Raw genomic sequence first — 21,855 nt, forward strand, 5'->3', positions numbered from 1 at the left:
AGATTAATTTATAAATAATATCTTTTTATAATTTTTTTAAATAATATATCATTTACAAAATAATATAATAAAAATATTACACAACAAATAATGTTACGATGTCTTAAGTTTTTTAAATTTGTTTACGTGAAGTTAGATCAATTGAAATTTTCAATTGAATAGCAAAGAAAAATAAATATATTTTTTGGATCCAAATTGGATAAATAAACCCATGGGTATTGATGGGTAATGACCCAACCCAAATTAGATTTTTTAATAAATTTGGGTTTGACTTTGGTCTAATAATATTCATTAGGTCTGGGTCTTAGAGTTACTCTATGAGCTTGATTAGGGTCTTATCTTATCCATTGATACCTCTGACGTATGGTCTATTTACACAATCTATTCACGTTTTTGGATATCAGGGATGGTTTACATATTATATAATTACTCAAAAGATAGGGGTAGTTTGTGTAAATATACCATAGATTAGGATGTGAATGTAATTATTTATAATTAAGATTAAGAAAGCCCATGTGTATGGCCACTAACTATTCCTAACTGGGCCAATCGTTTGTAGCCCAATTGTCAACCCAGAAGGGTAATTTCGTAATTTAGATGATCTCGCAATTGAGTTTCTAGGGTTTAGCTATAAATCCTTCGCCGAACGTTGTTGTCTGTCTCTTCACTAGCACGACGCAGCTTCACTCTCACTTCAACAATGGTGAGCTCTATCTTAACCCTTCTGTTCTTACGTTTTATTAGTTTTGATCTTCGCATGCTCGGTTTTAGGTGTGATTTCTTGAGTTAAGTTTGCTTGTGGGGGAAGTGTCATGTTGGATGCATTTGTTGTTGTGTAAGGACCGGTACCTGAAAGTGTTCTTGTTGAATTATGGAGTTTTCATTTTCAGTTGGTTCCAAATGTGTAGCTTGGAAAAGCAGAAAGGGAGGGACTTTTGGCATTCTAGCTGCTGTTTGCTGTTTGTTGTGATTTAGGGGAAATGGAGTGGATTGAGAAAATCGAATTTGGTTAGACAAGTCTTAATTTCTTGATTGTTTTTTTTTTTGTCTTCTGAGTTTAAAATGTAGGGAATTGGGATGGTGAAACGGAAAGGAAATTGGGGATTTTAACTGTTGTGATTTTTCTTAATACGATCATTTGGTGGGTTTTTGGTTTGAAATAGTCATAGTTGAAACACCTATGCCTTCTGACTGTTGATTTGATATGCATCTTTTGGATTTTGATATTGCATGTCTGTTGTTTAGATAGGATTCTTTTGATATGTTTTGTGAGGAAGTATTAGCCTAGATATGCTTAGTTTTTACATTGCAATCTCTGAATTGTATTCTGATGTTATTCATCATCACACTCTGTAGCTTTTTAGGTATTGCTAAGATTTATTAAGATTTTTTTATTCCCTGATGCTAGTATTGGTGTTGTGTGCTCACCGATAGATGTTGATGCCTATGTAGTTTCTACAGGTTAAATGGGCTGATGTTTTATTATGTAAAATTCTTGTCATTGCAGGCCTTCGTCAAAGCACAAAAGTCAAAGGCATACTTTAAGCGATACCAGGTCAAATATAAGAGAAGGAGAGGTACAGTATAATCCATTTGTTCTGCATTTATGTTCTCTAGTTTCAGGTTTTGATGTAGTAGTTTTCTGTGGTTATGGTGTTCTATGATTGATGTTTTTTTATCACTATCCAGAGGGGAAAACGGATTACAGGGCTAGGATTCGTCTAATCAACCAGGACAAGAACAAGTACAATACTCCCAAGTACCGGTTCGTCGTGCGATTTGTATCCTGATCATAAGTTAATGCCAACAAGCATACTTTGTTATCTTTTCTATCTAGCCCTTTTTTCTGCCTCGTAGGGTACAATTTAAGGTTGAAGTTAATAAGAGCAGATTTACTTGTGATAGTTTATGTTTCGAAACAGGCCAAAAGTTCTGCCCTTCTAGTTTGCAGTATGGATGGGTTACATGCCCACTACCAAACCCAGATGGTGTGAAGTGGTATATAATGTGTTGAAACTATGCTTAAAATTTTCTATTTCAGGGTTAACCTTAATGTTCTTATAGACGAATAAAGATATTGTTGCACAAATAGTGTCCGCTAGTATCACTGGAGATATGGTTCTGGCTGCAGCATATGCCCATGAGTTGCCTCACTATGGACTTGAAGTTGGTCTTTCAAATTATGCTGCAGGTAAATTCTCCCTTGACAGCCTTCCCTCTAAAAAAAATTAAAGTTGGATGGAGTGAAGTAAAATTAGAATCTACCTCATCTCTTTTTGTGATTGATAATGAACTTGAGAAACTGCATTTGTGGATGAAATCCTAATGGCAAATGCTTGACCAGCTTATTGTACTGGGCTGCTTCTGGCTCGCCGTGTCCTGAAAAAGCTTGAGATGGATGATGAGTACCAAGGCAACCTGGAGGTATAGCAGATCATGACGCTGTTCTCTTGTCAGTTTAGATTTTGTTGTTCATGACAATTCCTTTGCACGAACTATTTATTGAGACCTATATGTTGTCAGGCTACTGGAGAGGATTATTCTGTTGAACCGGCAGAGAGCCGAAGGCCATTCCGTGCACTACTTGATGTTGGCCTAATTAGAACAACTACTGGGAATCGTGTTTTTGGTGCTCTGAAGGTAATTAATGTTTCCTTTTTCTTGCATGGTTGACTGCATCCCTTTGGTATCTTCTAGTATCTCATTAGTTTGTTTGAAAACATTCAATTCTTCAAGATGGTGCTCCGTACTTGTTCCAAGTATATCCTACTACTGATATTGTGTCTTTTGAAAGAGATTGTATGATATAAACGCGTTTGATATGATGATGTGTGCACATGTATAATGTCATAAAGGAATGTGGAACCTCTCTCCTATGCCTGCATTACATCTATGTTTATAAATTTCTGAATATTCCCAAGTCAGAGAGGGCCAGTGTGTTTTAGGTGAAGTTAGTATAGCAAACTGTAGTAGTTTAGTTTGATTGAACTTGCTGTCTAGTCCAAAATGATGCTGAGTTAAAATCTGAAAATTGGTATTGTGCTATTTACTGATGAATCTTTTTTCTGGTTATTTTCTTGAATTGATTTAAGTTCCATTGGTAAGATTTCCAGCTGTTTCATTATGGTTCTTTTTGCCTTGTTTTGAAGTTGTGACCTGTTTAAGAGCTATGAATGTTTTCTTAATTGGTTCTGGATCAGCAAATAATGCCATCTATGTTGGCACTATTTGTTGATTGTGATCATTTGATATCTGTATGCAACATATTGTCCATAAGTATCTGCACATTTTTGAATGATACATGTGTTGAATATACTTTGGCTACTTTTTACAGGGTGCACTGGACGGTGGATTAGATATTCCTCACAGTGACAAGAGGTTTGCTGGATTTTCTAAGGATTCTAAGCAGCTTGATGCAGAGGTTCACAGGAAGTACATTTATGGTGGTCATGTTGCATCATATATGACGGTATTTTGAAGTTTTGTCTAGTAATTTGAAAGCACTAATATTAGAAGTGCAAATATGACTCAACCTCTGGTTATCCCTTTTCTGAACATTTTTTAGACCTTGATGGAAGATGAACCAGAGAAGTATCAATCACATTTCGGTTTATATGTCAAGAAAGGACTTGAGCCAGACAACCTTGAGGAACTCTACAAGAAAGTTCATGCAGCCATTCGTGCTGATCCAACTGCTAAGAAATCTGAGAAACAGCCACCAAAAGAACACAAGAGGTAAGGAGACAGTTTTAACCGTTCGTCATTTAGCTAGAACTCGCTTCATCCATCCTGTTATTTGCTGCATTATGATGAATGAATTATGTTCAGTGTTTGTTATAACCGTCTGAAGTCTGTTATGTGAATTAGATATCTTCAGCGGATTTATTGCTCCACTTCATCACTTTTCTTGCCATACCTTGAGAAAGTTTCTGATGCTTAGACTAATTTATTCTTCTGTTTTTGCTCAGGTACAACTTGAAGAAGCTCACATACGAGGAAAGAAAGGCTAAATTGATCGAACGCCTAAATGCTCTCAATGCTGCTGCTGGGGCTGATGAAGATGATGATGAGGATGACGAGTGAGAGATTTTTTGGAAGAATTTCTGCAACTTCTATTTCCTTACAAGATCGAGACACCTACTGCTAACTGGAATTCTATACCTGGAATTATTGTCAATTTTGGGAGAACCTGTTTACTAGTATTGTTGCTTGGATTTCTCGTTTAGTGAGACTAGCATTGGATATTTGTTCACCGTGAAATGCAATTACATTACTTGGTTTATTTCCTACACTGCTCAGCATTGTTCAGTGCTTCTTGAGGTTGAATAATTAATGTGATACCAGGAAAATACTCAAGATAATAAAAAACGATAAATACTTCAATAAATTAAAAAAGAATGATGATGACTATTTTTTGAAGCCAATGAATAGGAAATAAATTATATTTATATTCATTTCATGGAGAAAAGTATACCAAATTAAAAAAAAAAGCATCATTTGCTATTACTGTATTCTAAAATTTTAATATTGTGGATTATTCGTAATGATAGGAATAGTTCTATGACAGTATCTGAAAAAATGTATGTAAAATTAAAATTACATAGACAATTTTTTTTCTTCATCAACATATAGGGCAAAAGCAAAGAACATAAAAATTATAATGATGCAGGAATAATACATCTTCAACCCCTGATTTATGATTTGTTGACATGACCTATCGTTATTTTTGGTATAATTACAAAAAATCACCATTGATAGTAAACTCATAGGAATATTTGTACTTATATAGATATTTTTGAGGATGTATGTATAGTTGTTAAAAAAATAGAGATGATTTATATAGATAATGTTGATATTACTATTTTCTAGTGACTATATGTGTAATTAACTAAAAAGCAAAAATAATTTGTATAAACAAATCACTGATTAAGTGTGTAAATATAACTATTCATATTTTGTATCAAGCTGGAAATTTAGTAACGAAAAATTCTATTTATATATATACACACATATGTATGTATAGCTTTTAGCCTTGAAGATCCCATGATTATGGGTTAAATTACATTAATGTGTTGGTATTAATTTATTTTAACAGCTTTTTTATTCACTGTAATATTAGATATCGATTAATTATAAATATTTAATATACAATGTTAATTTTTAAAAATCATCATATATTGTAACAGTTTCATTAAAAAGAAAAAGAAGTTACAATTGTATAATTCAATGTATACCCGACATCGTTTTACCAACGGGCTCCACTAGAAAAATGAAAAAGGTAAGAAGAGAAATAAAATCTAATATCGTATAAAAACTTATCAACTTACAAGATTTTTTTAAATAAATTTAACCAAAAACCCTCAAAATCAGAATATGCTCATGGTGTCAAACACAACTCATAATAAGGTTTATTGGCACCTATCCCTTCCAAGATAAACACAACCATCAATATACAATAGAAAAACACATGGGGGTAGGTCAAAATTTGAGAAAATTGAGGGCCCACAAAATTTTAGACCTTATCAAAGAACAACCAATGATGTCTCACCATCCACTTCAATCAAGTGATGCAAATGCACACACTATCCACAAACTATTTTCCTTTCTGCACTTAAGAATGTCAATTCATCTAGAAAAAAACCAGACAATAAGGAGACTCCAGAGTCATACAAAAACTAAATGGCCCATTTAGCCGCAGTTACACCCCCCACAGCAAAACCATTGATCTCTGCGTTCTCAAGGAAAACAACTCATTTGGGCTCTCCAAGATTCCACAACAAAGTCTGCACTTGTAATACTGTCTCTGATCAAGAAAGACATGTCCAAAGGAGGTTTGTGTGTAATTTTGGACATTGAGGAATGAATGTGGTTGAGTGGTTGCAAAGAGTTTGATTTAGTCCAATTCTTGAGATGTTTTCTTGCTTTTTTGGGTTCTATGGCCTTTTAGAAAGAGTTTTCTTTTTAATCTATGTTTATGAATCTTTCTTGATCTTTTCTGTACTATGTTAAATGACATTGCCTTTCATTGTTAATTGTAATGGACAAAAAGACCACATTGTATATGTTGTAAAAATTTGAATTTACTGAAAGAGGAGTTTGTGAAATGCAGGAATGTTGCATTGGGGTTGGCAGGTGTGGTGCTGGGATTGAGTGTGGGTGGCGGGAATGCAAAGGGGGCAGCGAGACGGCCACCACCACCTCCACCGGAAGAGAAAAAGGACCCAAATGTGACTGGGGTGACAGCAAAAGTTCTGGCCAGCAAGAAGAGGAAGGAAGCCATGAAAGAGTCCATTGCCAAGCTAAGAGAAAAAGGAAAGGCCATTCAAGAGCCATCTAAATAGGCTGTTTGCCTTCATTAGCTAGGCTAGATAAGATCATTGTGGTCATTTCCAAGGATTGTGGAATCAGAGCAAAATGTGGCAATATAAATAATAATCCTTTTGTTTTTTTGCTGCTAAATCTCTGTGCGAAGTTTATTGCCGCAGTAGAGAGTAGACATTTATTATTTCGAAGGAGTTGATTTTCACATCCACTCGTGCACGGTGCACGTCCCATTTGAGACGCCAAGTGAGCAAAATATATGAATATCAAACATTGAATCTGACAATAATAATAAATTCAGGTGCGTAAATTCGAATATTAAGTGTTGGAGAGCTCTCCAAATTAACAGTACTAAGAGGAGTAGTTGTAAAGTGCTTCTTGCATTCAATAACATATGGCTATGCAAACCACTATCATTTCTAAAGCCAAGCAAGCAAAAGTTGGATGTGCAGAAGGATGTCGGTTAGCTAGAAGAAAATGCACTTAGCAAAACCAACTTCCTTCCGCAACTCTTTTGCAGAAAGAAAGCATAAACTAGAGAGAGAGAGAGGGAACTGTTTTCACAGCTTGACCTTGAAACATCTCATGATACTATTTCAAAGGTTCTGTAATTGCGATAGATGATTGTGGCATGTCAAAAGTTACACAAATGAGAGAATGGGCCTTAAATATTTTCACGAGACTGTTTATGCAGCCAGTGTATATAGCCAAAACAGAACAGCAGAACCTCGACCCTGGAAGGATTTAAGAAAAGAATTGAAGTCTTACACTATTGCAGAAAGATGAATAAACAGTAAATGGCAAACACAAGATCAGCTTTTCACACTCCCAAAGAATCTAGAAAGTGGTAAGGGTCCATCAGCCTCTTCACTTTCACTGCTAGAGTGCTTCGATCTGGATCGATGCTTTTTTTCTTTCTTCCTTCTCTTCAACCTTGACTTCGATCTTTTTGACTCTCTCTTCTCTTCATCACTGCTTGATGTCTCTGATGATGAACTTGAACTAGAATCTGAAGATCGCCTCGAATGCTAAAAGTCAAGTATCAAATATTATGTTAGTTACCATTCCAATAACATTGTATGCAAGTAAAATTGGTTCAAGGAAGAAAATGTAGAACTTGCCTTTCCACCTTACATGACTGACTCGTGAAATATCATCAGTGATGAGGAGATATAACGATTAGTGAATTCATGTTACAGTAAAGAACTAAACAAAATACATAAACCACAGTTACACTATAAAGGATATATTTCTATATGACAAACAAAAACAATTTGACTGAACTTTCTAAGGGGGGTCAAGTAAATATATCCAGCATGGAGAAAATACATCTATTGCTAACTATTCAAACATATCGTACAACATATAAACTATAAAGAAACTAGAAAAAGCCACTTCCAAGGCGAAGGTGCCAGTACTATTCCTATCCCACCCACCTCATCCCCTTTTTTCTGGCTTGCTTCTCCTCTGGGGTATGGTGGGAGGGGAAGGAAGTCTAGGAAATAAACCAATATAAAAATTTCTCCGTAAAGAATAAAAAACAGGACGATTATGACATTCAGTAAACATCCGTTCCATCAAGATGCAGATCACCACTAACTAAATGAAGTGGGTACAATTCTTTTTTCTCGAAACTGAAACAACATGATCAACCGATTTGATCACTTTGCTTGGACCTACAAAATGGCTAATCAAGACCAAGAAACTCAACCAGTTAACAGGTGAACAGCAACCAGTTCTTTCATTATCTTTAAGGGATAATTACACTCTCCTCTCCTGAGGTTTGGTGTAATTACACGTCGACCCTCTGTGGTTTGGACAATTACATCTAGCACCTCTGAGGTTTGCTTTCGTCTAACAAATAAGTCCCTCCATTAGTCAAGTTTCACCAACTTTGCTAATATTAACAAAAAAAACTGAATGAAAATTGATATTTACCTTTGATTGACTTATTACTGGCTTATTGTAGGTGAAATAATTTTTTTCCGACTAAACTACCCTTGTAACGGTGACATGCAATAAATCAGTAATAAGTCAATTGAAGGTAAATATAGATTTTTTTTTCCAAATTTTTTGTTAATATCAGCAAATTCGGTGAAGTTTTACCAATAGGGGGATTTATTTGTTAGACGGGAAGCAAATCTTAGGGATGCTAGATGTAATTTACCAAACCACAAGGGTCTATGTGTAATTAAACCAAACCTCAGGGGAGGAAAGTGTAATTATCTCTATCTTAAATCTTCTTTTGTCTTGTCTGTTTATGTAGTAGGTTCATGAGATGCAATAACTAGAATGTAAATAGGCTACGAGAGACAGTGAAAGTAATTGTCTAGTCGATTCCCGTTTTGCGTGTTTGAGCAAGATGTTGAAAATTAATGCATCTGCTCATTCTTCAAAGGGTGGATGGCCATGATGCTCTAAAGGCCTTCTTACACATGCCTAATATGGAAACTGGAAAGGATGATTTTAATTGGAAAATACTGAATTCCAATTTGTGGATAGGGAAAATCTAAGTTAAAACTGAAAACAGAAAATGGCAAATAATTTCATCTTTTTACTTTCTAGTATACTAATTAAGAAGAGAATCAAGATATATGCCTATTAGATGGAATTGTCAAAACAACATCAATACCTCACAAAAGACATGGTTTGCTATGGCGCATCTTTAGTTCACAGCACCGGTAAATTTACAAGAATTTAGTTTGCAACGTGACATTTCAAGTTAAAAATGTTTGTAGTTGACCTAGCTGAGAAGTGAAGGAATTGTCAGCAATCTTCCTCAAGCCTGAAAATTGTTTTTAAATATTTGAGGACTACATAAAGACTAAAACATTGAAGACAAAGGAATTATGTAGCTGAGACTCTTGCCTTACTCTACAAGTCCAGTGTAATATTTCTTTTATATACAATCACCTTGCAAAATTAATTGAATACAAAGCTTCAAAACAATATCAATACCTCACAAAAGACATGGTTTTTTATGGCGCATCTTTAGTTCACAGGATCAGTAAATTCACAATTAGTTTGCAATGTGGCATTTCTAGTTAAAAATGCTTGTAGTTGAACTAGCTGAGAAGTGAAGAAATTGTCAGCAATCTTCCTCAAGCCTGCAAATTGTTTTTAATATTTGAAGACTGCTTAAAGGCTAAAACATGGAACTTGGACGCTATACAAAGGAATTATGTAGCGGAGGCTCTTGTCTTACTCTACAAGTCCGGTGTAATAGTTCTTTTATATAGAATCACCTTGCTAAATTTACTGAATACAGAGCCTAAATGATGACTGCCTCTTTTGCATGCTCAAGGATAAATTTTGACCATCACAAGGATGCGCATATGAAGATATTGAAGGGCAAGTCACTTGTAACTATCAATTTTTTGAAAAGTCAGCATAAGTTTTGCAAATCTATCAATAAAAGTGAAATTAAAGATATCTCTTTATAGAACATGCTGCCAAGCCCCCCATTTGCAACTTCAACATTGTTACATAGAATAAATTATCAGTTACACGATATATGGGTGAAAAACAGGGATATGGTTTACACACCTTTCGCTTCTTGCTGGTATGTTTCCTCGAATCTTTCTCCTTTTTATCTGCAAGAATATTTAGGAGTCATATCAAAGGCAGCCTACTGGATATAGGACTATTTCAACCAATTCATTACCCTTTCTGCGGTTGGATCTGCTGCTTGAGTGGTTCTTCCCATGTGCAAGTTTACGTGCCCTTTCAGCATCTAGCTGAGCCCTATACTCTCTCATCATCCTGTCTTTATCTGCTTCCAACTCTCCCTTTCTCACTTCTTCTTCCTAACAACTACACCATTAGGATCTAGGTGGATGTACAGCTCAAATAACAAAAGTGAAATAAAGACCACAATCATGATAAAAATCAGTTCCAGCTAGAAGCTACTGAGACTGGTGAACCTTAGAGTTAATTTCTGCTATGTGATTTTCTAAAGAGTAACTCAAAAGATTTTTTTAGGATTTAGGAAGCTGACCAGGATTCAAGGAAGCAACAACTCAAGGATATTATGTGCATCAAATTTGCTAGAGACAATCTTGAAAACTGATACCCATAGACTATGGTCTATCCTAATCAAACCAGCGGCTAACATAAAGAGATCAGGTGAGCGTGTTTCTGGTTTAGGTGCTAATAATCTTCAATACGTTATCATTGCCAATTAAAGAGACCGCAAATTCTTTTCTCTTAGGAAATCTCAAGGGTCAAGACGAGAACATTAAAATAGAAAGCAAGAGATGGAAAAGAAGGAAAGCAACACAGAGGAAATTGTAAGTCCTGTCTTAAGTTGAAGTTGTGGTGGGTAGTGGACAGCGCAAACCGAAATTTCAATGATCCAGCATGTTAGAAAAAAATTTAAATCTTCATTGATGCCACATTTTTCCTTTCAGAGTACATTGCCACGGTTGACCTTTACAAGTATTTAGAAAGCATGTAGGTCAATTTCTCACTATATAAAGTTTGACACACTATTTCATTCGCTTTTCGTGCATTCATGTATTGGTATCCCAAAAATATTGAGGTTTTAATGAATACAGGTAATAGTCAAGGAAAGATAAAAGGATGTTAACATGAAACAGTTGAGTATGGAAATGACCAACAGTTTTCAAGGAAGCTTGGATCAGCTTTGCTATGGTTTGTATAACGGTAATTTTGCTAGATCTAAGTAGGGTAATCATAAACGTTAAAACAACATTTGGCTGGGGCCTGGGCACCATTGAGATTTATATTCTCTAATTGATCAGCCAACACCTATTGCATCTTGAGCTTATATTTTTGCGCCTAAAGGGAACTCAGCCACACACCATCTGTAGGATGGTCCATCCAATAATACATATATATATGTATGTGTATGTGTGGAACAGTGTTTGTCGATCTCTTCTCACTTGATCATCCCATCCACAAAGTCCCACTTACACTTTACAAAAAGTAAGTGCTTAATGAAATAGGATGAGATATGAGAATTATCCAAATAGCACATGCTGCTAATTTCCAATAGAAGAAATTATGATCTCTGTCACTCAGCCCCAAAATTATTAATAACTTCAATGTGTTATAACTGCTGAATGAAAAAATTGAGTAAATAAAATTGAGTAAATTTCCAATATTTCCAGTGTTTTACAGAATTTGCTAATCAGACTGACCAAATCTTAATTCATAAGGCCAGGAGAAAATTATACCAAAATCACTAGGATAAAAAGGATAAGAGATTAAGGTGACATAAATAAAGGACAAGATGTATGTAACCTACAAATCACCTTTTGCTTCTTTTTGAACTCCTCCCATGTAATTGTATGAGAAGTTTTGAGACTTGCCAAACGAGCAGCATGCCACTCTGGTGAATGAAATGAACCATCCACCTGCGACTCACCTCATCAGAAGATGCCAGACACACAAGAGTGGAGAAAGAACACGATTCTAGAAGTCATTAAACAATCAAGTACCTTTACAAATTAATTAACAAGACACTGCATAGAAGTACTTAAAAACATTGCAAGTATCAAACATCATTTCTGTTATTGAACTGTCTCATATAGAACATACATGTTTTTACCCAAAAATCTGAGATCTAACTGTTAAATTCATGCGGAAGATCAAAACCAGCCTTTGGTTCCTATTATTTGGTAAAATGGCCCATGTGAAATTAGATTGTCTTCACGAGAAACGAATTCCTTCTCAAAACTGGGTTTTTTGGGTTGGTTGCAGAGCATAATCTACTAAACCATAATATTACTCTCTTATCTTAGTAGTATGTAATCAATATCTCTAGCAAGAGAACTATATAGGATGAAGGAATCTCTAAACTCTAAATTGGAACAAGAAATGATACATTATGAATAAGTAGTCCTGCACACCTAAGAGCTTGTCTTTGCTTTGGAATAAGAAACTAGTTTAACGCGTGGCAATATAATCACAATACTCCAAGCACAATATGTAACATTCAACTTAACTCATGTCAACAAAATATCACATACTCGTCCAGGGGCAACTACATGAATCCTCCTCTTCCATTCCCACCAGAGGCTATTTCAAAAGTGAAAAAAATAAATAATAAAATCCAATCCTATTCAATTACTGTTCTTCATAACCTCTCTTTCCATGCTTACAGGTTTTATTACTGTATAGAGAAATAACCCTGTTATGTATAAAGGGATTCATCATCAACCAAGCAAAACCTTGAAAGCACTTCTCCACCTCCCACACCAGCCCTAATCCTTAAACCCACATCAACTCTAATGAGGGTAGTTGTAGTTCCAAAATTTTGTTCCACTGAGGGGGAGGGACAGAAGAACAAAGATTTTTCTAGGGATGTCCTTCTATTTATAAAGGTGGGCTAGGAACTTAGTGTTTTCTAACATCAAACAATAAACACTTTCCTCTACAAAGGGAAAATGCAGAAGCAAATAAGTTATGTAAAATAAAGGAAATCCAAGATAACACAAGCCAGCACAAACTGCTGTGAAGATATCATCAATCTTCCAAAGGTTATACTAAATGAAAGAATTTTGCAATATAACTGATATAGCATAACAAGCTTGCAATTCAACAAACATACAGCGGAACTGCTGAAACCAATATAATAGTGGAACTAATCCAGCGCTATTAAGTTAAGACTGAAATCCAACTGACAAGAATCCAAGCAGGGAGGTTCACAAAATCTGCACCGGTGGAGTACAAGCACATGGTCCTCCTGCACCATATCCTTGGTGTGCCATTTTCTTGATATCCCATTCTTTATAAACTATTGAGTCTTAAGTAAAATAACAATAATAAACAAAACCCACTTTTAGTTATCTCCTAACTGCAAATCTTCAATGTACCGTTAAACTACCTACTTCTCCATTGACAAAAAAATTTACTCCATGTACACAGTCTGTTTCACTTCGATCCAAATTTGGATTATGTTCTTCAACATAATCTCTACCACCTAACCTTTAATCTGAAAGAAACCAATACTTTACGGCTTCAGTCAGTTCATCTACAATTTAACCAAGCAACTTAGAGCTGTACTTAAGTCAGGCCAATTGGCAGAAGGACAAAAGATTTCAACACAAAATGAGGGGAACCCATAATAAAGTAAAAGTGTACAAGGAGGGCCCTGAATTCCCATACCTAAATGATAGTTCGAAAAGAAAGAAAACCCTAAATTCGCACTCCTTCAGCACTATATTAATAAAACCACCCAGCTAGTTCATGTGTTGCAATACTGTATCTCAGCATCCTACTAATGCAAGAATAATTCTGATCCCCTCTTTCTAAAACCCACCAACTTCTAAAATTCCAACTCAAATTCCTACCAACTAAACCATCTACACAAACCAGGCCTCCCCTAAATAATATTAAAAAAAAAAAAAAAGCAGCAATACACAAGAATTATAAACAATCCAGTATGAAAGGGTACGAACCATGCCATCCTCAACCTCTTCAGGCCCGGCTGAGCTCGAGCCGAGCCGGGCTCTCTGCATCGCTTTGTACGCTTGATTTTTCCCCATTTTTTATTTATAATTTTCGAACACTTAGAAATGAGAAAAGATTAATTTGAGAAAGTAAATACGAGAATTGTCTGAGAAAGAAAGAAATTGAATAATTTCTGATTGTATGAACAAGTGGAGAAATTATTGCGCATGAATTTGAAGGTTTTCTGCAGTGCGCAAGTTGTGTGAGGGAAGAGGCTGGTGTTTGGGGCAGGTTTATAATTACTGAAAACTTCTGCGGTACATAAATCAATAATTTGCCAGCCTTTATTTTTTCCTTTTTTTCCCTCCCTATGTTTTTATTCAATTTGATTGGACACAAACATAAAAAAAACACAAAACATTTTTTTTATATATATAAAATAAGAATCTAGAATAATTGCTTTATTTTTTAGTAAATCGAGTACAATTACAAACTGAGATGTTTTTAGAATAAATTATCAGTCAAAATTACATTGGCCGATAATTGGATTTCAAATTAAAATTCTTAACAAATTTTATTTTGCGCATATTTAGGATAATAAATTTGCAATACATCCGCACTAAATTTGGGTCTTATGCATCCTGGTTGATAGATCAAAGATAAATTCAGTTTTCGCTTTTATTTTTTGATTGGCTAATTGAATTAAAACATATAATATAGCTTCTAGTGTTCAAATATAATAAAAATGAGCCCAGACTACCTTACCCTTGCTCATGTTATGCTTGTAAAAAAGGGGTATCCACCACATACTACACACATCAAATCTAAAAGCTCAAGTTCAAAATTCTTCACTACGATGAAGCACTAAAACCACGAGGTTCCATGTTGTCCTTAGCATCAAATCCTAAAAGCTTTTATAATATATTTTCAATGCAGTCTATGATTTTGTCCCACAAAGTTTCAAGAATATTACACGTTCAATTTAAGAAGAAGCTTCCAACTCTTGGATCGACACTTGAAAAAAAGAATTAAGGGATAGTTTGTATTCTTGGAAATTGTAACTTTTGATTTAAATTTATAGCGAATTCATTTGTCCATATTTTTTCATTCTTGTAGCTTTAGGGACTCGGATTTTATGTGAACATTCATCATCAATTTAGTTAACAATCAATATATCAATGATCAAAATTAAATATCTAAAACTAACCAATAACCACTATGAAAATAGATATAACACCAATATGTCGATGAGATTAGAAGCCATGAGCTCAGATCATGATGTTTTAATAGATATAGATTTTTTTTTTTTCTGATTTCTTTGTTAATATCAGCAAATTCGATGAATTTTAACTAATGAAAGGACTTCTTTATTAGATAAAAACAAACCTTAGAGGTACTAAATATAATTTCTAAAATTATAAGGAGTTTACATGTAAGTACACAAAACTTTAGGAAAGGGACGTATAATTATCCCTTATCTATTTCTAATTAATATTTTTACTCTCTTTCTCCTGCTCCAACTATTCAATTTCAAAATTATATATTTTTTATCATAACCATTTTCATTATTTCAGTTTTCGTAGAACAAAATATTTTAACATATGATATTTAATTATTTATATTTTTTATGCACATATATTGAATATGTCACGTATAACTAATAACAATTATTAGTTTCATACTTTTAGTTTATTGAAATACTTTAGTAGCTTCTATTTAAAAGTATTTCATAAGTTCGAAAAACATCTTACATGATGTATAAACTTATAAGATATTACAAATAACCTTACCAAACACCCTCTTCTTAGAGCTTGAAGACTGACTGCTTCATCTTTCTGAAAATTTTATCCCTTCTGCTCCATATATTTTAGCAGAATGCGTGCATTCTGATAAACGACACTAGCGATGCTAAACGACCATCTCATTACTAAAACATGTCGCAATTGCAATTTTATTTAACGATGGAAGTTCGTTCTGGGCTACATTAGGCCACTCCAAGCTTCAATTCTACTATACCTTTCACGTCGTTTCTTCTAATTTATACTGATTTTTACATCCGAATAAGGCCTGCTAAAATATCGGCCATACCCTTTTTATGAACATCGATTAACATCTGCAATCCGGTCGCTGGAAACTCGACCTCTGAGATGACAACAGTTTCTGGGCATTCTTTGCTGCAATCACTTTGCTCACCAAGAGCTTCCACTTCGCCTCGTCTTTCTTGCTCTGCTGCTGCATTTTCACCTTGAAATGCCTGAATTCCATGTAGAGAAACAGGATTTAAGGAAAGTATTTCAAATGACTGCATTCCAGAAAGTATATTTCAGAATAAGAGTCGAAGGATGTGAAATTCCTTCTGCTCAGACAAGTGAAAAAGATTTGTTATGAAGGATTTGAAATCTATACTTTCAAATTCATTAATCCAAACATGATGTTAAAAATTTTCAGCCTGGCACGAAATAAACCTCGTGACAAGTTAATAAAGAATGATCGAAACCAGAATTCTCAGAGCCATAGATAAATAAATGTTCGACATTTCATCTAACCACATAATTCTTCCACATATATCAAGAAACTACAACACAGAAACACAAAGACGAAAGAAAAATAGACAAAGTGCAGTGAAATCGAACAAAAAAATGCAAAAAGAGTCGAGTTAAAACAAGTGTACTTCATTTTTTCTTTATGTAGTTTTTACGATGAATTAATATAAAAATACAGCCTTCCTACATATCAAACCGTAGAACAACTCTTAGGCCAGTATTTCATCGAGCGAAGCTCTGGTAAGATCGTATTTATTGGTCCGGAAACAAGAACGTAAGTTGTTACTCAAACCAGCTATTGAATAAATTTATACAATAATCACTTAGTTTCTGTAGAGAGAATAAAGCTGCTAACTTACCTACAAAGAGGGACCTTGCAGTATTCGGGGTCGTTGCACATGCGGGAATGTAGCTCAAGAAGCTGCCACATGCGCTTACAATGCATGCATCCACCGGGAACTCGAGTCTTGCAGCCGGAGAAATGACGGATTAGAGTCTCAAGACCCTTGCACGCCTGGAAACCGCATGGCACCTGGCTTCCTTTTAGCACTTTATCACGAGGCCCAATCGTTCTGCATCCATCACGGCAAATGTGAAGCAGAGCCTCCATTGCCTCGTGCAGCTGGAGGTATACCTTTTTCTCTTCGACTTTCTTCAGTCTATCTTGTTTTCTCTAGGACAAGGTAAAGTTAAGATACTTTTGTTTCCGGGACTATAGTAAACATAACAGAAACGAAAGCAAACAAATTCACCAGTTCGAGTGTTAGATAGAGATAATTATCCAACACCTCGGAGGATCACGCATGTAACAAAAGACAAAACAACCCCACCGATTTTGAAAATCACACTACACCCCACAGTCATATTTTTCATTATAGATTTTCCCTTGAAGCCTCGGCGAGTAAGTGGGAATCCGTATCTAAAACATGACTGTGGAGGTGCAAGTGTAATTTTTCAGAATTGGTGGATCTTTCTGCAATATACCACAACTTCAAAGGGTGTATGAAATTATCTCATTGAAATATTCGCAAACAAGAAACTGAGAAAATAGCTCATGTATGACATTCAATTTTTCACTTCCGCAGATGCACACCATTCCTACATCAAAAGATTACCTTTGAACTATAAACAGAATTTTGACTCAAGGTTTACAAGTAAAATGAAAGAACAAAATGAAACAATTAAACTGCCGATGCAAAATGACTTTGTCATGAAGATATTAGTGAATGCATATTTAACAATCTGCCGGTTACTGAATTATAAGGCGGATTTTGCATACATAAGGTGGCATTGAACTAATGGAAATCTAACATGCTAAGACTCATGAGAAAATTATTTGATTTAATGTGATTGGACCATGCATTCAAGTGATTATAGAAAAAAGACTATTATTAGGTTGCTCTGATGTAGACTGGTAACTCACTGAATCAGCTTCCACAACCAACTCTAATAATTCTTGCTCTAGAGATGGATTAGCACGCTTCATCACTTTCCATGCTTCAGTTCTGGAGATGCATTTGAAGTCCCTCACGACCATACGTTGACAAATGAGGGCAAGTCGTGGAGCATCGCAACTCCTAGCTAATTGCAGTACATCTATGACGTTTTCATTAGTCAACCAACCGTGTTCAAGAATGTTCTCGCAGAGTCTTTTAAGAGATGGTACTACATAGGAATGTGACAGAACAAGCAAATGGAGAACAAACTTCTTCATCTCCTCTTCTTCGTAACTGCACCGGGATACAAAAATATTGTCAGAATCAGAGAATCAAATAGCAACTTGCAAAACGAAAATCATGTTAACAGTTGTTAGAATATAACTCAAGCACCAAATACGGATCGTAACTTGATATCTAAGTCATTATGTTTTTGTAGTTGGATGGTTCGGAATAGCTGATTAACAATCATGCGAGCTCTGCCGAAAAGATACTGAAATATACATACATTGGCTCAAACAAAAATTTATTGGTGACATAAGTTTGGAACTTGATGCTGGAAAGAAAGGGGGAACAGAACAAAACGTTTGCGTTTCTGGGAATTACGTACTGGAGCTTATGCTATTGACAAAGTGATATCTAACTTGATCAAATAATCAATCAAGACATTGATACTATACAAACTCAGAAATGAAAATAGAAAATATGAAAAACGAGCTTTTTGCTGTACCAAGATGAATAGAGGAAACGGATAAAAGCACGGAGGGCATCAAACGGTACTCCAGGAATCCTTATATATCTCACACCACTCTTAACTTTTGATTGTTGCAGCAAATTCCCCAGCACTGGCGACGCAACACTCTGCAGAACAACGAAAAGTGGAAACCAGTAAGTAGTGCTATAACCAGTACAAAAGGAACCTATGTCTCAGGAATTAGTACAAAAAAAATGCCAGGCCAGATCTCTCCAAAGAATTTTCTGCTAGTTCTGTTGATGACTTCCAAATTTTCGAAAATGAAAAAGATATAATTCAAGAACATGGCTCTTTGGAGTAGCATGCCAAACTTTATAATGTTAAACAGGAAAATCACATACTAACCAGAACGCAATGATGAGCGGCAATAATCGCTCCATCCTCCATAATAATATGCACATTGGCTCCATACCCCTCTTTGAAGAGCTTGTCCCATATATCTTTGGTTTCCTGAGGAATGCTACAATGCTTTGCAAGTCCTCGATTCAAATTTTTCCTTGGCGGCGGAGGAGGTTTTGGAATATTATGATGGTGAAATGAAGACAACTTTGTATCATCAACATAAGTTAAAGCGGTCGATGAATTCCCTTCCTCAATCTGTATATCGAAAGGCCGATCAAAAGACTCGATGAAAGAGGATGGCCAGGAAATATCAACAGCTGGTGAGCCCATCAACAACTACTGTTTGCTTGCCTTGAATGAATTGTTCAGCAGAATCCTGCATTATACGAAGCTTTATAAGCAATTCAAGATTGCAAAATTGAGCAACAAAAAGCAAGTTCAGTACAAAAGCTACAATTAGAATTAACTGCACTAGGAAGAATTGGAATTTCTCTTAACAAGAAATGAAGTGACTTGAGGAGAAACCTAAGAATTCTTCCATCCGAAGGGACTACGATTGGTTAAGTACTAAGAAAGCACAAATTTCAGGTCCCCACCTACATTCCCTTTGCCCCCCTCCTTGGAGAAAGAGAATTTCAATGGGAAGAAATGTACTGCCAAATATACGTACGCATGGATCTTAGTTTTTGATTCAGCAAATTAAAAACAACATAAATAAATGATACATATGCCCATATATATGTTAAAAAGATCAAGAAGTGTTTGCCAATTGATAACAACATAGTAGCATTCGGCAAAAAGGCATAAGATTTTATATGTTTTTGCATCGAATTGCAGTCTGCTGATTCCTTTCTCAACGAAAAAAAGAAAATGAAATTCCTGAAAGCTAAATTCATTCATTTGGAAAATTCAGAAGGCAAAACATGAGAGTAAATACAATCTGGATAACAGTGATTCAAAGACATGATTTTTCCAGCATTTGGGATCAAAGTAAAAGCATGTTTAACTCTAGATGGGGGATATGGCGTAGACCCCTACCATTTATTCAAAATAAATTTCGAAAAAACATGTAATGTCCAAGAGTGGCGAAAAATTAATAAATGTGAAGTCCTACTCTGTTTGCGAATCATTGTGCCTATATTTAAACAAAATGATCCTTCTAATATCCATCTTCTTCTGAGAAATTCTCCTATATTTTTGAGGTCGATACCGATTGTCGACCCCTTGTTCTTAAATTGTATCTCCATCACAAGCGACAACACACGCACTCAAAATTAAAGCATGCAATTCACCGGTAACTCATACAGTAGTAGATACAAGTAAGCAATCCTGAATGATGAACCAACCAATATAACCACATCTTCAATTACAAAATCAGCAAACTCAAGGAAAACAATTGCAAGTTTTATTAAATTCATATTAATATTAGGAAGAACACTTGAGAACAGATTAACTATCACTCAGCCCAAACATCCAAACCTGCAACATCAAGTCCCAAGAAGAATGAGAAAAAAACAACCACCATTTCTTAAAGATCAAAACTTTTTCAAACATTCATATGAATCATCAAGCTCTCATGGGATTTCCAATCAATCCAAAACATAAACAATCAAACTCCAAGAAAAAGGACCAAATTATATATATATATAAAAAAAGCATTCGACATGAGGCTAACAAAGAAGCAGTAGCAGTAGACAAGAGAAACAACCCATTTTGAAGCTTACCAAGAACACAGTCACAGATGCCAAGAATTCTTTATCTCCTCGTCCAAAGATTGAAATACAACATATTCTTGAAAAATAAGGGGAAAATGCCAAAATGGTCCTCCAGAAATTTACAGACAAATACAATTTTTGGTGAAAAGTAATGCAAAAGGTGGAGAGTCACCTGTACTAGATAGAGAAGGTTTTGGCTGTGAGGTGGTGGGTGGTGGGTAGTGGGGTGGTTTACAAGTCAGGCAACTGTATTTTTGCTTTCCATAGGACTGAAAGTGGATTCTTGTGTGGCATTTATTGTTTCTTTCTGGCACTGAAATCTGGTGACAGAATCTGCACTGTATCCATCTTTGCAAGATTTTGAGGATTTTTGTAAGTGTATCTGTGACAATTTCATGATAAATTTCAATTAATAATCAATATATGTCTTTTTTTGGTATGATAATTACTATATATCAAATATATATAATTGATAAATAATTATTATTAATATAGACCAATATTTAATATAATGAGAATTTGGTTTTGCAAATTTTGCTTATTATCCCCTGAATATAAGGAGGAGACTTAAGAAATCCAAAATGTTTTTCCATTTCATGAACAAAGAGGGTTGTCATAAATCAAAATCATTAGAGCTTGTGGCATGTTTAAAATTAAAATTTATAAAAATTAATTATTATTTTTAAATAAAGAAATAGGAAAAAATTGTACATACATCAATCACTACCATGATGACTATTGTTTAGGTGGAACTAAAAGATATGTGACCATTCATATAAAGTCTTGATAGTCATGAATTGAACTATAAAATCAGATTTGTACACTAAAATCTTAGGCACATTTATTGCATATTTGACCCTCAATTTTAGCTATTTCTATTAGATTGATGTAATGTTGTTTTTCATAATTTGTTTTTCTTTTTAATTGAAATTCAAGAATATTTTATACTATGAACTCATAGGAGAAATTCTAAGGCTGCATATAGATGAAAAAAATTGAACTTAATAAGAAGGATTATTATTTTAATTGTTTTTTTTTAAATAAATTGGTTACTGTTATATCATGAATTTCAATTATCAATATCAACTATGTATAATTAATAACCAATCATTACTATAAAAGTAGACCAACACCCACATATTGATGGGATTGAAACTATAAAGTAGACCAACACCTGCATATTAAAAATTATTTGATTTGCAATAAGTTATTAATCAATCAATCGAGTGTAAATTTTAATTTAATTTAATTTTTTATTAGGAATTGAATTCTCTACATTTTAATATCTAAACACAATTCAAAATTATTTCGAATATATAAATAAAATA

At 34.7% G+C, this 21,855-nt stretch overlaps 4 protein-coding genes across 8 annotated transcripts; 2 read left to right on the forward strand and 2 right to left on the reverse strand.

The window, feature by feature from the left end:
- The first annotated feature begins 566 nt into the window (after positions 1-566).
- On the forward strand, positions 567-4,289 carry LOC105158808 (large ribosomal subunit protein uL18). Its single transcript, XM_011075686.3, has 9 exons — positions 567-703; positions 1,508-1,577; positions 1,690-1,781; positions 2,065-2,191; positions 2,345-2,424; positions 2,524-2,640; positions 3,335-3,469; positions 3,566-3,735; positions 3,969-4,289. The coding sequence occupies exons 1-9, from the start codon at positions 701-703 to the stop codon at positions 4,081-4,083; spliced, it is 909 nt and encodes a 302-aa protein (XP_011073988.1). The 5' UTR covers positions 567-700; the 3' UTR covers positions 4,084-4,289.
- A 1,321-nt stretch (positions 4,290-5,610) lies between these two features.
- LOC105158809 (uncharacterized) lies at positions 5,611-6,459 on the forward strand. Its single transcript, XM_011075687.3, has 2 exons — positions 5,611-5,831; positions 6,110-6,459. The coding sequence occupies exons 1-2, from the start codon at positions 5,680-5,682 to the stop codon at positions 6,339-6,341; spliced, it is 384 nt and encodes a 127-aa protein (XP_011073989.1). The 5' UTR covers positions 5,611-5,679; the 3' UTR covers positions 6,342-6,459.
- Positions 6,460-6,910: 451 nt separating this feature from the next.
- LOC105158810 (uncharacterized) lies at positions 6,911-14,048 on the reverse strand. The gene is made up of 5 exons (XM_011075688.3): positions 13,746-14,048; positions 11,598-11,699; positions 9,986-10,127; positions 9,868-9,914; positions 6,911-7,349 (listed from the first exon to the last, which is right to left on the reverse strand). The coding sequence occupies exons 1-5, from the start codon at positions 13,830-13,832 to the stop codon at positions 7,134-7,136; spliced, it is 594 nt and encodes a 197-aa protein (XP_011073990.1). The 5' UTR covers positions 13,833-14,048; the 3' UTR covers positions 6,911-7,133.
- Positions 14,049-15,661: 1,613 nt separating this feature from the next.
- On the reverse strand, positions 15,662-20,837 carry BT3 (BTB and TAZ domain protein 3). Of its 5 annotated transcripts, none has more exons than XM_011075690.3 (6): positions 20,700-20,837; positions 18,816-19,188; positions 18,447-18,577; positions 17,704-18,010; positions 16,640-16,953; positions 15,662-15,991 (listed from the first exon to the last, which is right to left on the reverse strand). In XM_011075690.3, exons 2-6 carry the CDS (start codon positions 19,140-19,142, stop codon positions 15,844-15,846), a joined length of 1,227 nt encoding a protein of 408 aa, XP_011073992.1. In that variant the 5' UTR covers positions 19,143-19,188; positions 20,700-20,837; the 3' UTR covers positions 15,662-15,843. The 5 variants fall into 5 exon arrangements, with proteins under 5 accessions (XP_011073992.1, XP_011073991.1, XP_020548219.1 ...); XM_011075689.3 differs by lacking the exon at positions 20,700-20,837 and adding an exon at positions 20,537-20,693; XM_020692560.2 differs by lacking the exon at positions 20,700-20,837 and adding an exon at positions 20,292-20,468.
- Between the last annotated feature and the right edge of the window lie 1,018 nt (positions 20,838-21,855).

The sequence above is a fragment of the Sesamum indicum genome, linkage group LG3 (assembly GCF_026168435.1).
Source record: "Sesamum indicum cultivar Baizhima isolate 11 linkage group LG3, ASM2616843v1, whole genome shotgun sequence".
NCBI lineage: Eukaryota > Viridiplantae > Streptophyta > Magnoliopsida > Lamiales > Pedaliaceae > Sesamum > Sesamum indicum.